This window comes from Miniopterus natalensis, chromosome 18 (assembly GCF_054644295.1).
Source record: "Miniopterus natalensis isolate mMinNat1 chromosome 18, mMinNat1.hap1, whole genome shotgun sequence".
Classification (NCBI taxonomy): Eukaryota; Metazoa; Chordata; class Mammalia; order Chiroptera; family Miniopteridae; genus Miniopterus; species Miniopterus natalensis.
In genome coordinates this window covers 23,599,667-23,615,097 of record NC_142098.1, presented here as the reverse complement: position 1 = coordinate 23,615,097, position 15,431 = coordinate 23,599,667, and the positions used below count along the sequence as shown (strand labels likewise).

The 15,431-nt window shown below is 36.0% G+C and overlaps 1 protein-coding gene across 1 annotated transcript in view; it reads right to left on the bottom strand.

Moving 5' to 3' along the window:
* Nucleotides 1-15,431, bottom strand: part of GLG1 (golgi glycoprotein 1) — a 74,647-nt gene that overhangs the window by 31,573 nt on the left and 27,643 nt on the right. Inside the window, exons 3-8 of the mRNA XM_016196518.2 lie at nt 14,086-14,172; nt 10,006-10,221; nt 5,623-5,826; nt 4,706-4,777; nt 3,372-3,555; nt 466-680 (exon numbers count right to left, since the gene is read on the bottom strand). Coding sequence (XP_016052004.1) covers nt 466-680; nt 3,372-3,555; nt 4,706-4,777; nt 5,623-5,826; nt 10,006-10,221; nt 14,086-14,172 — 978 coding nt within the window. The remainder of the gene's footprint in view (nt 1-465; nt 681-3,371; nt 3,556-4,705; nt 4,778-5,622; nt 5,827-10,005; nt 10,222-14,085; nt 14,173-15,431) is intronic.

Below are 15,431 nucleotides of genomic sequence, written 5' to 3'. Positions count from 1 at the left end.
GATCCTCAAGGCCCGGAATTCATACCTTGTTGCACATCAGCAATAAAAAGAAACTTAGAAAATTCCAATTCATTTCAGATCTCTTTCAGCCTCAACTCAATCAAACCTACTGAGACAGACAAATTCTCTTTTGGTGGAGGACCTTTGCTGATGTACTAGAACTTGGTTTACCTTGATTCTGAGTTTAGTAAATCCAATATAGCAAGTTACCTTAAAGAAATTCTAGCAAACTATGTATTTTATCTGTCTCTTTAAGTATATAGCTCTTTTTATTGATTATAAGCTCAAACTTCTGCTCTGCATGCAGCAAAATGCCTGAAGAAACAATAGTCCATGTCTGCTTTTAGTACCTATATTCACTGTGATGTCACAAATGATCCAGAGAAAGTTGGGACAGTGTAAGAAAGAGGCTTCTTAGCTGACACAATGTGGAATTCAAAATGGCAGCAGAAAAATTTTCCTTACCGCCTGCTGGCAGTTCATTCCAAGGTTCCCTTTCTCCCCTCGAACTACTTTCATCAGACAATGCAGGGTTCGCCCTTTTCGATGTAATCCAGAACAGTGGTGTTCAATCTCGCCCCGACAGCTCAGGATGATCTCAGGGCTCAAAGAAAAGTCTTCCATCAGCATGCGTCGGTAATCTAACATCTCCCCCTGGCACTCACTGCTCACTTGTCGCCCTAAGTTAGGATTTAAGTCATAACATTATGGTCAGCATTAGGACTGAATATCGTCCCATATGAAAAGCACACATTTTCACCTAGAATATAATATACTAGTCATTTTATTATCCAGACTGAAAAGTTTAGAATTCAGTAAAAGCTTTATCAGCATAAAATGAGTTTAAGACTCCAGAGGATGGGGTTTATTTTGTCAGGGTTCTGCATTACACAGATTTTATACTACTAAACTAATAATGAAGATGTTTTACCAATGAAAGAAAGTCTTATCAATAAGATAACTATTTGGATAACAACAAAAGCCAAGAACAATCTCTACTGGCTTATACAGTTAAAGGTTATGGAAAAGACTACACTTCAAATATTCACTATGGCTTCCCACCTTCCTTCAGCTGTAAATGCCAAATGGGAACACTCAGGAAATGTTTTAAAACACAGCTTTATTGAGGTGTAATGGACATAAAATAAACTACACTTTTAAGCATACAACTGGATGTTTGACATATACATACATTGGTGAAACCATCACCACAGTCAAGATGCTGAACATACCCATCAACTCCCAAAATTTCCTTATGCTTCCCTTCCTTTCCTCTCCACCCCACCCATCCCATCCCCAGTCACCATTGATCTGCTTTCTGTGACTACAGACTAGTTTACTAGTTTGCATTTTTTGGAAGTTTATATAAATAAAATCATGTATGTGACTCTTTGTCTGACTTCTTTCACCCAGCATAACTATTCTGAGATTCATCCGTGTATTGACAGTTCATTACTTTTTATTGCTAAGTATTATTATTCCGTGATGTGGATATCCTACAATTTGTTTATCCCTTCACTACTGATGGACTTTTGGGTTATTTCCAGTTTGGGGCTATTACATATAGAGCTATTATTAGTATTCATCTACAAGAGTTTACATGGACATATGCTTCCATATGTCTTGGGCAAATACCTAGGAGTTACATGGCTGGGTCATATGGGAGATATATGCTTAACTTTAAAAAAAAAACTGGCAAACTATTTTCCAAAGTGGTTGTACCACTTTAAATTTCCATCAGCAATGTACGATAGTTCGTTTTCCCACAACCTTGTCAACACTTAATATGATCGGTCTTTATTCAGCAATCTGTATAACTTCTCTGAACTGTCTGTTCATATCCTTTGGCCACTCATTTATTGAATCTTTTTTGTGTTTCTTGTCAATTTGCAGCTTAAGGACATTAACTCTCTATTTTTCAATACCAAAATTAGATTACATTATGCATACTGTTTTATAATATGCTTTTACTAGTCAGTAAGCTCCACCTTTCCATTTTTGGGGAATCTCACCTAATACCCAGACCATAATCAATATTCCCCAGTTGCCTCCAAAATGTCCTGTTTGGCATTCAGTTGAAGGCCATGCATTGTCTCTGCTTGCTATTCCACTGCTTTCAAACATTCAGACATGAAAAAAATTCACTGAAAAGTTCTGAGTTTTCTTTAATGAGTGATTTTTTTCCACTTAACTTTTTATTCACTAACCAACTGACCAGCACCATTTATTCAATAAGAGGTAGAAATTTCATTTTTGCAGCCTATAGCCAATATTAAAAAAGACAACTCTGGCCTTCTATATATCCTTCTTGGTTCCTTTGTCAGGGGTTGACTTTTGGACTAAACAGCCCATGAGTATGACTTTCTGGGGGTAATCCTTTCATCTTCTACTGATTAATTTCTTAACATCATCATTATTATAATAATAACATTACCTATCACTTATTGTATGCTAGGTGCTATGCCAAACAGCCTCATTCAGTCTTCATATGAACTCCTCAACATAGGTAATATTATTTTTTATAGATAAGAAAATGAGGTTTGGAGAGATTAAAAATTAGAAACAATGGACACCCAGCCAGTTAGTCTGGTGATAGAGCCATAACTTGAAGTCATGTATCTCTGACCCAAAGCTCATGTGCTAAATCATTAGACTACCCTGACTCTCCTAAAAGTGCAGTACAATACAGAGTGGAGCAAAAGTAGGTTTACAGTTGTGAGTATGTGGAACAGAATTTATTCTTGCATTACTTACTTTATTATTATTTTTAATTCTTACCTGAGGAAATGTTTACTGATTTTAGAGAGGGGGGAAGGGAGAGAGAGGGAGAAATATCAATGTGAGGGAGAAACATTGAATGGTTGCCTCCCATACCCGCCCCAATGAGGGATGACACCCACAACCTGGATGTGTTCCCTGACTGGGAATCAAAACGGCAACCTTTCGGTGTATGGGATGACGCCCCAGCCAACTGAGCCACTGGCCAGGGTTTGTTTATTAATTACGGTATTATTTTTCATACTAACAACTGTAAACCTACTTTTGTCCCACCCTGTAGGTATTTTTAAAAATTAAAATACTTGAATTTGAGAAATATACTCTACTGTGTTTAAAAAAAAAGAAAAAGAAAAAAAAGCAAGCCAGGATATAAAGAAAAACAAAATTTGGGACTGATGAACTAAGAGGAAAAGCCTTCAACAAGGTGTAGGGATACCAACCCTTCAGTTCCTAGAGTTATGCTCACAAAGAAAGATTCCTAAGTAACAAGGCAGCTGTACTCAAAAGAGCAAATACAGGGAAAGGTAACGGTGCACGAAGCTTTAGAATGTGAATCCAAAAAGGAATAAAAAGGGAAAAAAATAAACTCTCACCTCTGTGCACAGCTGACTCCAGACACATCAGAAGGTAGGAGAGCCTGGCTTCTCGGGACCGAGGAAGGTTTTCCACGTTGCACCGGTACTTTTTTAAGTCACTCTTACAGGATTTGGCCAATGAATAACTGACCTTATAATCTTGGGCAATCAGCTTTTGGCGGGTTGTTAGTGCTTCTCGACACTGAGTAAAGAATGCGGGGAGAGTTGTAAGACTGCTCAGGTGGTTCAGCTGTTCACATGTATCTCTCATGGACAAGTACATGTCAACAATTGCAGTAGTTACCAAAATGCCTCTTTAAGTTTGGTTAAAATTGAACACAAGCATGCTAAACTAGTGTGGCAAGAGGGAGAGGTAAATGGGAAGGAAGCCCTAGAATTTTAGTGAATTGCTGATTGTTGCTGCAATAGTAGTTGTCTCAAACACAAACATATTTGGTGGATTCTAATACACGAACCTGACAAAGTACTCTTTTCCTATTTAACAATATTCCTAAAGTAAATTTCACCAGAATCAAAGCGGTAACTAACACAGTACTCTGGAAGTTCCATTCTATACTTTTTAAATATAATTACTCAATAGGAAAGGAACTGAAATGAAAAACATTTCTTCAGCTGCCTAGGAAAGTAAATGACAGGATAAAAAAGCAAAAATAATTACTTTTAAATGCAATAAAAAGATTTTTGCATTCATCCAGGAACAGAGGACTAACAGCAATTAGAATGCTTAATGAGACATCTGGTGAAAAATTAAATAGCTAATTACATATGAAGCACACTGGTTTGGTTAGCCTAAACTTCCTGAGTATGCCGGACAATCTTCAATGTGATTCTGATATAAAATTCTCCAGTCCTGCCCTGGCCAGTGTTGCTCAGTTGGTTGAGCATCGTCCTGCGCACCGAAAGGTTGCCGGTTTGATTCCTGGTCAGGGCACATGCCCAGGTTGGGGGCTCAATCCTTGGTAGGGGTTGAGGCAGCTGAGCGATGTTTTGCTCTCACATCAATGTTTTTCTCTCTCTTTCCCTCTCCCTCTCCTTTCCTCTCTCTCTAAAATAATCAATAAAAAATCTGTAAAAAAATTCTCCAATTTTACTTCCCAAACTGATACCCAATTGGCTTTCCAATGTCCAGTTATCACAAATAAAGCTTCATTTTCTTGGCTTAAGCAAAATATGCTTTGGTTCCCTACTAAAAGACAAGTATCTCGCCTCTGAAAAGGGTAAGTTTTACCAGTCATTTAGTCTGGTATCTATTTATAAAAATATTATTTGAGATGATCTGAGAAATCATTTAGGAAATGATAAATATTGGTTTGCTTTAAAGTAATACTTACCTTTTCACTCATGGATTCTTCAAATTTATGGTTGAAGAGGCACTTATATACTCTGCCTTCACCAGCTTGTGTCTGTAAGATGAAACATACCCATTATGATGATGATTAGCTAACTGGTTATGCTGGGCATTATCCATAATCCTATATAGAACTTCCTGTTAAATTAATATAATGTGAGTAGCTTTGAACAAATGGCTCAGCCATTTATAAAATTTAGTAGCCTTTGAAAGAAAATAGTACCTCTAGTAAAGATAAAAATTTGTTTCTCACAATGTCTAACTATTGTCATTCAGTCCCAGATATACCATTAATTAGGGAATCAAGAGAAGTATCAGTGAGTCTCCCTTTTTATAACACAAAACTCTTACAAAATTAGTGGCTTTGACGCTTAAAGCTGTTAAATCAAAACAGCAGGCAGAGTGGGAGTGTACATAAGTCATGCTCAATTCTTCGTTGTAAAGATGGAGGTTCTTCGATTTAAAGTGTTAGAAAGTTGTTCTATAGGGTCTGTAGGTAGTAATCAAGGATTTGGTTTTAAAAACTAGCTACCTGTGGTTTTTTTCATCTTAGCCAAAAACATATAAATATATGTAATACTGTGAAGTTTAGCCAAGGAATAGGTGTGAATGGGATTCCCTGGTAAATCGGATTCCTTTAGATAAAACAGACTCCCAAGAACTGAAATGGAGAAGTTAAAGTAGAAAAAAATGTGTGGAGATTGTCAGAGGCCAAATGTTAACTAGATGTTAAATCAAAGCTGAGCGCCCAGTATCATTTTCTGTTATCCTTAGACCAACTCTTTATTTTTTAGTAGCTTTCCTACATGTGAGAGGTTTGTTTTTTTTTAAATTTTTAATAGAGTACTTAAAAATATTTTAAAAGAAAAGGAAGAAAAGAAGAACAGTTTCTGAACTTACATTTTCACAAAAACGCTCTCGATCATCTCGGCAAGCAAAATATAAATGCCGGTCTAAATGAAAGTCATCTGAGGACAGCTCAGCTACTCGGAGAATGGCTTTCTTGCAGAGTTCAGAGACTTGAGTTTTGGGATCTCTTTCTTCTGCTTCTTTCACCAAGCCTTTCTCCAAACATGACACCACCTCACCTTGTGAATGTGCATCCTAAAATAGTAAGTATACTGATATTTTAAAACTTTCACCACAATGAATTTCAAATAAACATCATTTGGTTAAAAAAACACACACAACAAAACCCACCTCAACATACAGTTAGCTTATTTATATTCTATTGAAAAATCAGGTGGGAACCAACCACACTACTGAAGTTACAGAAAATGTCCTCAATACTCTTTGGTTAGAACATACTTGCATAGTACAACTGGGAGGTTAAGTATAGTTTAGTTAGCATTAGAAATAGAAACCTGAGTTTTTAAAGTCTGAAATGTCAGAAACATTTAAAAGAATTGCATGCCCAGTGCTCTGATCATAGCTGATGTCCATATTGAAATAACATTGCAGAAACTTCTGTTCATTTATCTCTGAAGGGGCCAAGCATTTTCCAACTTCCCAATAGTGCTTTTAGTCAGGTTAAAAAAACAAACCACAAAATCCACTGAGAAAAGGTATTAGAGACCCTCTTCTTCCTTTCTATTCTATACTACCCATGAAGACCCATATACATACCGCCTGCAGTGTAATATTCACTTTGATGTTTTGAATATATTTTAATGCCATTTTAACAAGATTATCGCTGTTTATACAAACTGCTTTTGAGAGCTTTCCTAAAACCATCCAATTACCTTTAATTGTACATTGCATCATCCCCAAAGCAAACACAAGCATTCATTCATTCAAAATATGAGAAACTTCCTCTAAATATTTTCTATTCAAAATCCTAATCTTCTATACTCACAAGATATGCTTCAATAACTTGAGAGGTATAACCATTAATACAGCAAGACAAGCAGCAGAAAATATAGTGCTATCATTTGTTTACACATACATACACATAAAATCTTGTTATAGTTAAAATCATCTGTACATAATATAAAGACTCCTAAAATCAGAAAGGGAAACATCTACTTTAAGTAAAATTTCGACTCAACAAAAGAAACGTAGTTTTTTTCTATTTTGTTCTAATAGTTTGTTCTATAGCACACTACTTTCCAAGTAGTTTCATGAAAATTTTCATGTTCTCTCTTAATATACCTGTGAAGAGGGGACAAGAGCAGTGGTATCTGCTGTGCAGATGAGCAAACAGAGGCTTAGAGGAGTTTATCAACTCATCCGAGTTGCAGAATGTAAGGTGCCTAGCTAAGACCTTGAGGTTCTATGAAACTCATAAAGTTTGTATGTGGGTTTTGTATATTTTTCCCAAGGAAATTCATAGCTTTCATTTTCAAAAGGTTTGCTGATCCAGAAACAATTGGGAAGCACAGTATACTAGTAGATTCTCATGCCTTACCTCTCTCATTATCTTACAAACCTGAGATGACCGAAAAGAATTTTGGAGAGTAATTCTGAACAGACAAAACTCTCAGGGACAAGAGACAAAAATGTGACGAGAGAGAAAGTGGACACAAACCCCAGAAATCTGGAGTAAGGTTTATTTTTTCTTCCTAATTTATGAGTGACATTCAAGATTATCTATGACCCACTTAAGTAAGGCCTAACCATTACCACTTCCCAAAGGGAAAACAAACCTATGATAACACAGATTTGGACAGAAACATATCAGTCATTTATTATTTACAGGATACAAGGGATTATTATAAACATGGTTTTATGTTATAAAACAATGTCCTATATGAAATTTTAGTAGCCCATATCTTAGATGCTTGCTAGCAGTTAGGTCTTAATCATATGAGAGACTGAAAATAATAGCATGATAGTCAAACTTGATTTAGACTCAGGGTTTAGTCCTGGCATCATAGGGTTCAGAAATTATTTCCAAGTAATGAGTAGAACTACTTCCCTGTATACTTGGAGTTTATAACTGTTTTAAATGCACCACCAGTAAGATTAACTAGGGCTGTTATCTTTTTTAATGGTTCCATTTGCTTCTTACTAGGTTTAAGGTGGAATTATCATGGTTTGAAACCCCCTAAGAAATCTGAGATTTAATTTTAATTATAGCAAATGTAGGCCATAACATGACTTCCACTAGATGTTTTCATTAATCATAAATTTAGGTAGATATATTTCTTCAAATAACAGTATTTCAGGAATTCTCTGTTCCCCAGAGTCTCTGAGCTTTTTATTTCAGCCCATTTGAATTAGGCAAATATTTGACAAAGAAAATTGTATGACTAATTACTGAATATAAATGAAAGCAAGGGAGGTGGTTTTGGCACATGGCACATTATCTACAATAAAATAAAATTTACTTTGGTTTAAAAAAGTTATTAGTACATAGACTTGACATACAAATAACAAGTGATCCTGTAACTGGATTTACAATGAGTTTTAAAAATTCCATTGTGGTAAGACAAATGTTTGTTTTAAAACTATTAGTAGTGTCCTGATCAGTTTTTAGCAGTTCAACAGGTAATGTTTTTTTCTTCCCCATATACTATGTCCCCACCGTCTGCCTTTAAGGACAGAGAAGGATAACACTAATCTCAAAAAGGTAGGCAAGCCCTGGACAGTGTGGCTCAGTTGGTTGGAGCATCATCCTGTATACTGAAAGTGTGCAGGTTTGATTCCCAGTCAGGGCACATACCCAGGGGTGCTTGGTATGAATAGAAATTCACATAACTGGTAGGTATAACAAAAGATAAAAATGACCAAAATATGCATGTTGATGGTCCACAGAAACATCTTTTGTTATTTTAACAAAGCTGAGAACAACCCTCACTGTCATGTCTTTGGGCTCTAGCACTATTGTTTTCTGCAATCATTTCAGTCACTGCAGACTTAACTCATACATACCACTGAAAGCAGGTTTTATATTGACAATTCAGATTGCTAGTGGGAAGCTAACTAGTGATTATCTTGGCAGTCAATAAAGAACTACTACTACTACAAAGAGAGGTGAACTGTAATAGTCCACACTATAGCATGGACCACTAATTACAAATATAAAAAAGTGTCATCACTGATTCCTGAAAAGTGTCTGGAACACAGGTGAAAATTTTAAAAAGAGTGAGGGTTGGAACTGGATACCAGTACCCTAAATAAATCATAGGAGCTTCTTGAATTATCAGGGTGACTTAAGTGCTTTTGTGTCATTTCTAGAATCTGCTGGGGAAGAAGAAAAAAAAATCTGCCTTCTTTATTAAAATTGGCTTTTTTTTAAAGCTGCCTGAAAGCTGTATGCCAAGTTCACAGTGTTCTCAAGATAGGCTCAGAGGTGCCCTATGAAAGGGCCAGAGCCCTGTGCTGGTATGAAAGAAAGGGTATTTGGTGACAGCCAGACAATAACCAGCATTAAAGCCTTCATTTGAACTGGTGCATGTAGTTTGCAGTTCTGGTACACAATACCATGCCCCCTTTTCCTCTGTGATAGAAGCCTATAAAAAACATGGTGCAATGAACAAATAGGAGCAAAGAGACAACTGGATTTTATTTTTCTTCATATTTCCTAAATAGCAGATTAATGAACAGTGGCAATTAATAGCTGATGCCATATAAGGGCCCCAGACTACCTCTCCCACTGGCATCTGTTACTTCTCAGGACTTTCTTTCATTTTTTCTGCACAAACAAATTCACAATAAGCCTGGTCAAACTTTCATTGTGACCTTCTAGACAACAGACAATTAACGACAAAAATAAGATTAGATATAATAAAGGAAGAAGAAACTAGCTAGCTATTTTCTTTCCTGTCTTTACTAAAACTAGTTCTTATGAGATGAATATATCACATTTGTAGAGTTACATTTCTTCTGACAAGCTAGAAATACTTTCATATCTTAAAATTTTCTAATATTTAAATATCTTTATTTGTACTGGTGTGCTGAGTGATTTTTTTATTGCAATGGTGAGGTATATGCAGAGAAGGTTTTGAGAACTCAAGTCTTTCCTAACCCAACTACTATTCCCACAAGACTATAAAATGTTTGCCAAAGAATGTTACAGGTAACCGTTTTAATATTTTGAAGATAACACTACTCTTAGCTGATATTAATTCCTCTACTTCTCCATACTTATGGAACACTCCATACTTTTGGAACACAAACAGGTGAAATGCATTCACAGGTCAACTAGCCTTAGACCTTGGAGCTGTCTGGACTTCAACTTTAAGGCCACTTCCAGCCCTAAATTTTTTCAATGCTAGTTATACAAAACTTTTCATTTATCAAGTTCCTAAGACCCTTTGGTGAAGCCAGTGTAGTACATACCTTTTCTCCAAGCCGAATGCTGCCACATTTCAGAATGTTGATGTCATTTTTGCAGTCATCCATGAAGCCACAGATAAGACGGTAATCACTGAAAATGATGGCCGTCATCTTGGTGATGTATTGGTGACACTGGTACTCAGTGATGTTGCCACGGTGATCCACCAAGCAGGAAACCAAGTAACCTTTACCTACTGGTTCATCAGCACATTCTTTAATCTGCTCAAAAGAAAGTGGCTGTTTTATACAAGTATTCCACTCTCACATCAAACAGCTTTCATAAAAGAAAGAATTCTGATATTTTCTTGTTGACTGTGTGTCATACCTACTCAGGCTGTTGTGCCCTCTAGGAAATGCCTGATTAACATGTTTTGCAAGAAAATACATATATAAACAAATGCTAGATAGAACTCATGTCCAAATGGAGTAAAAAGAGCTGTTAAAAATTTCAGCTTTATTGAGATATAATTAAAAAGAGCTTTTAACATTCTAAATGGTTCTACTGAGAAATTCCTTTATGCATGCAAAGAATGCAATGGACAGTGAGGAGATTAATCTGCTGAACAGATCTGAAAAACAAGTGCAGAACTGAAGTCAGGTTGCATATCCTAAGCCAAGCTACACAGCAAACTATTATCATTAAGTAAACCTAATGGCAAAGGGGTGGAAGGAGAAAAGGCATAATATTACTTCTTGACATGACATTAATGTGTTCTGAATTAACTGTAAATATGGACATGTGTTTTTGAACTTAGTAAAATCTCAGCTTCACCACTGAGGTCTGGAATAGAATCACGTTTAAAATGATGTTCAGTAGAGTTTGGCAAGGAGTTTAGGAAGGAGAAGGTGATTACAAGTTTTATTTGGGTGGTTTAGACATATGATCTAGTGGATCAAGCACACAGTGATTCCACATGGTTCATGTTCCTGCAAAGTGCACAACAAACCACAAGTGCTAATGAAGCAAACTAGCCAAAAAATGCAGAAAGGCATAAAAAAGTGAAATCTACTTATAGGGTTACAAGGTCAAATTATAAGGCAAAGATGACTGTTTGGAAAAAGCCTATTATTGCATTCAGAGAAATAAAAGCAAACAAAAATGGCAGTTTTGACAAGAGGAAGGAGCCAAATGTAAAGATTTATTTTGAATATAAATGAGAAGGGAATTTTTTTGGTTTTATTGTTTTTTTTATACCAATGGAGACCATTCTCCACTATTACATCACTTATTGTAAATATGTACATAGGGCAAAACAAATATAATTTCTTTCCCCAATGTACTGGGTGAAGGACATACCACATACTTATTATCCTATAGGCCACTATGTCTCTTTATGTCTAACTCCAGAACAAGTTAAAAGCTCAGTTCAAGACAGAAAATTGTGTTTACTTTTAAAGAAACAAACTTCAGAATTTAAGTAAACAATCTCACACTGGCTTCAAGAGGCAGAATGGGCCTGGCCAGTGTTGCTCAGCGGTTGAGCATCAATCCATGTACCAAGAAGTCACCAGTTTGATTCCCTGTCAGGGTAACATGTCCAGGTTACGGGCTCCATCCCCGGCAGGGGATGTACAGAAGGCAGCCAATCGATGTTGATGTTTCTCTCTCGTTGATGTTTCTCTCTCTCCCTTCTCCCTTCCTCTAAAAATCAATAAAAATATATTTTAAAAAAATAAAGAGGCAGCATGGATCTTCAACAGTCAAGATGAATGTAATTCTTTTAGCCTAACCTTACGCTCTTTTTTTGAGATGCCTAAAAAATGATGGCCATCAATATTATCCCCAGGAAAAGGACCTTTTTTTTGGGTAAAACAGAGTTCAGTTTCAAAAGCGAAGGGAGGAATAGTTCCTTGAAAATCTCAGCCACTGAAAAAAAACATGTATTTAAAAAAATAAAACAACAGGATTAGTGGCAGACACCTGGGTTTGAAACTTTAATGAAGTAGAAGTATTCAGATAGACTCTAATACTGGGCAATCAGCAGTTTAAAAATCTGAAGAAAGAACAAGAGCACAACTTGAGTTGATGCCCCAATGAGAAATTAAAAGTGTATTTACTTTTAATCACTTGAGATTTTACTGAAACACAGAGATATAGTACCTATTTGTATTTCAGTTCACCGCCAATTACAACAGGATGTATAGTGTTTGGATTAGAAGTTTACTTTTCTTCAACCATTATAATGGATAAATAAAAGTTTAATATGACAGAAGAAAAATTTCTAAGATTAACAGCAAAAAACAGCATTGAATCATCAACATATTTATGAATGGGAGTAAACTCTGAAGTGGCTGGGCAACAGATCTACTCTATTTTTGACACTGAAGGCAGGAGGAAAGCAGGTAATATTTGGCTCAATCATTGTGGGTATATAAAAAGTTTGCTTTGCAGTTTACAGGTATTCTTGTGATGCTGCTTTTCTCCTTGGAAGTAGGATTCCAAAATTAAGAAAGATAGGAGGGAGATATAGAATAAAATATTTAGTTGGCAACCGTGTTTTTCCTGATATTTAATTTTCCTGACTCCGATATAATCTCCCTCCAGGAAAGGAGAAGTGCCCTTGTTACCTGAATCTTTTATAGAATGAAAACACCTTAAAAAGTTACAAGAAGACCATCATTACATAGACATTTTAAGGAAGTCTGTGAGTGTGTGTGTATCAGCCCAGTGTTTAGTTTCCAGGCATATCTATCTTTATTCCTTTAAAATCTTTGGTACTATACATGACTAGATAGATAGACAGACAGACAGATAGGTAGATAGTAGATAGATATAGATATATATCAAGCAAAGAGTGAAATTCTTCTGATGTATCTGCACATACTCTGAGCTAAATTTAAATTTCCACATGGCAATCAAACTGGTATGTATAGCTAGTCATGTCACTAGCCAAGGGATTTTGAAGAGCAGAATACTGAAGCTAGAAGCTAAAGATAATTGTTTCAAAGATAGGCTATTCTATTCTGAAGCCCGAGAGTAAATATGTAGAAGGGTTACTGCTATAAAAGAATAAAACCTATCTGATCAAAGATTAGAAGGTTTGAAGAAGAAACAGGTTCTACAAGATCCTATAATGACTGTGAGGAACACAAGCTGAGGGCTTTATGGTTGTAGTAGTATCTTCCTTAAGGGCTCAGGAGAAAATAGTCCTGACTTAGGTCATCTAATAGGGTAGTGTGAGGACAAATTTACATGTTGCAAGATATATGATTATTAGCTTTTTAAAAATATATCTTTATTGATTTCAGAGAGAGGAAGGGAGAGGGAGAGAGACAGAAACATCAATGATGAGAGAGTCATTGATCGAGCCCACAACCCGGGCATGTGCCCTGTCCGGGAATTGAACTGCAATCTCCTGGATCCTAGGTCGATGCTCAACTGCTGAACCACGCCTGGCCCGGCTGATTATTAGCTTTGAGGTGGAAAAACAGAAACTGTGTGCTTTGTGATTCTTATACTTCAATATATGGAAATCTCTAGCTTCCCGGAATTTCTATCACTGATTACAAAAAATAAAATAAAATAAAAATTTCTGTATAACAATTTTCACTAATATTAGTTTTTCACAGTAAGCCAAAAAAATTGAAAATTTTCCCCAATTAGCAACCATACAATACTACAGATTTTCATTAATTATTTTTGTCTTTATATTCAACATCCATTTATAGCAACAACTCCTATTATTTGAAGCATATGCCTTTGTGGTTCAACTGATTCAACTGTATAGCCAAAAAACAGAAATATTTATAAGCCTCCTGGGGAAACCATTTTGGTATGCCGCAGACTGTAAAAGTGTGAGAGCAGCACTGATGACAGAAGCAGTTGTATTCTCTGGGTACCAACAGAGCCTGATTATCAACTTGTCTGAATCAACAGCATCCTATTGTAAGTGTAGTTGAATGTTAACAAAAAGAAGTCTAATTACACAGCCCTTGGCCTATCTCTCAACCAATACAGATGTGAATTCCAAGAAAAGTAAAGTAACTGAATGAGTCATTCCTCCCTTAATGACTGGTCTGGTAAAGCGATGTAATTTTCTCTTCTATGCTATTAAATACCCACAAAATTATTTTACAACCTACCTCCGATATGGTAGATTTGCAAACCTCTCTGGCCACCGATTCAAATTTGGGATCTGTAGTTAGGTTCAGCTTATAATTCCACAACAACTAGGTACAAGAGAAAAAACAAACTTCAGTTAGAATGAAATTTACCACCAATTATGATAAATACAAGTGATTTATGATAAATTATGACACAAATAAATGATAAAAGTTCATTTTACAGAGTCAGATAAAGCATATTCATACTTCAGTTAATGAACAGAAAAGGGAACAAAATGTCATTGCATTTGTAGATAAAAGGAAAAAGATACAGAAAAAATAAACACTTCCATTCAGGCATACTTTTTTCTTTTTTTACTTAAGGACAATTTTTTTAAAGTCAAGAAAAAAAATTAAAACCAAAATCCCTGCTGTAGTTTTCAGAGAAAACAAAGTAGGTAGTATAAGCTAAATTCTGCTTAACCCAAAAAGTAATCCAAAAGCTCAACTTTTTGGGTTCAGTCACAGATTTCACAATCAACAGCATTTTCATAGATCAGTTTTATGAAGGAGAATAGCCTCAGAGTCCAGTTTCCAGGTATACCTATCTTCATTCCTTTAATTTTTTTTCATTCTCACCTGACGATATTTTTCCCCATTGATTTTTAGAGAGAGGGAGGGAGGGAGGGAGGGAGGGAGGGAGGGAGGGAGGGAGGGAGGGAGGGAGGGAGGGAGGGAGGGAGGGAGGGAGGGGAGAGAGAGAGAGAGAGAAACACATGGATTGGCTGCCTACTGCATCTGCCCCAAATGGGGCCAGGGATCAAACCTACAACCCAGGTACGTGCCCTTGATTGGGAATAGAACCCGAGACCCTTCAGTGAGCAGGCCGGTGCCCTAACTACTGAGCAACACCCGCCAGGGCATCTATTTTCATTCCTTTAAAACCCTTGACACATAAGGCTTTACACTCCTTTTGTTACATTTTATCCCTGAGTGTTAGATTCTTTTTGATGCTATTGTAGGTGAAACTGTTATCTTAGTTTCACTCTCAATTATTCATTGCTGGTTAATAGGAATACAACTGATTTTTGTAAATTAACCTATCCTACAATCTTTAGTCTAATTATTCACATTAGAAAATTTCCCATAATAAAAGCTCAAAAAACTAGTATTGAATTTAATCAAATGCTTTTAATGTGTCTATTGAAATAACGTTACATTTCCTCTTTATTGTGATTAATTTTTCAAATACTGAATTTAATCTCAATTCTGGAGTAAAACCAATTCAGTCTTGATGTATTTCCTTTATTATATATTACTGGATTCAGTTTGCTACTAATTTGCTTAGCATTTCTTTTATCTATGGTTCACGAGTGACACTGGCC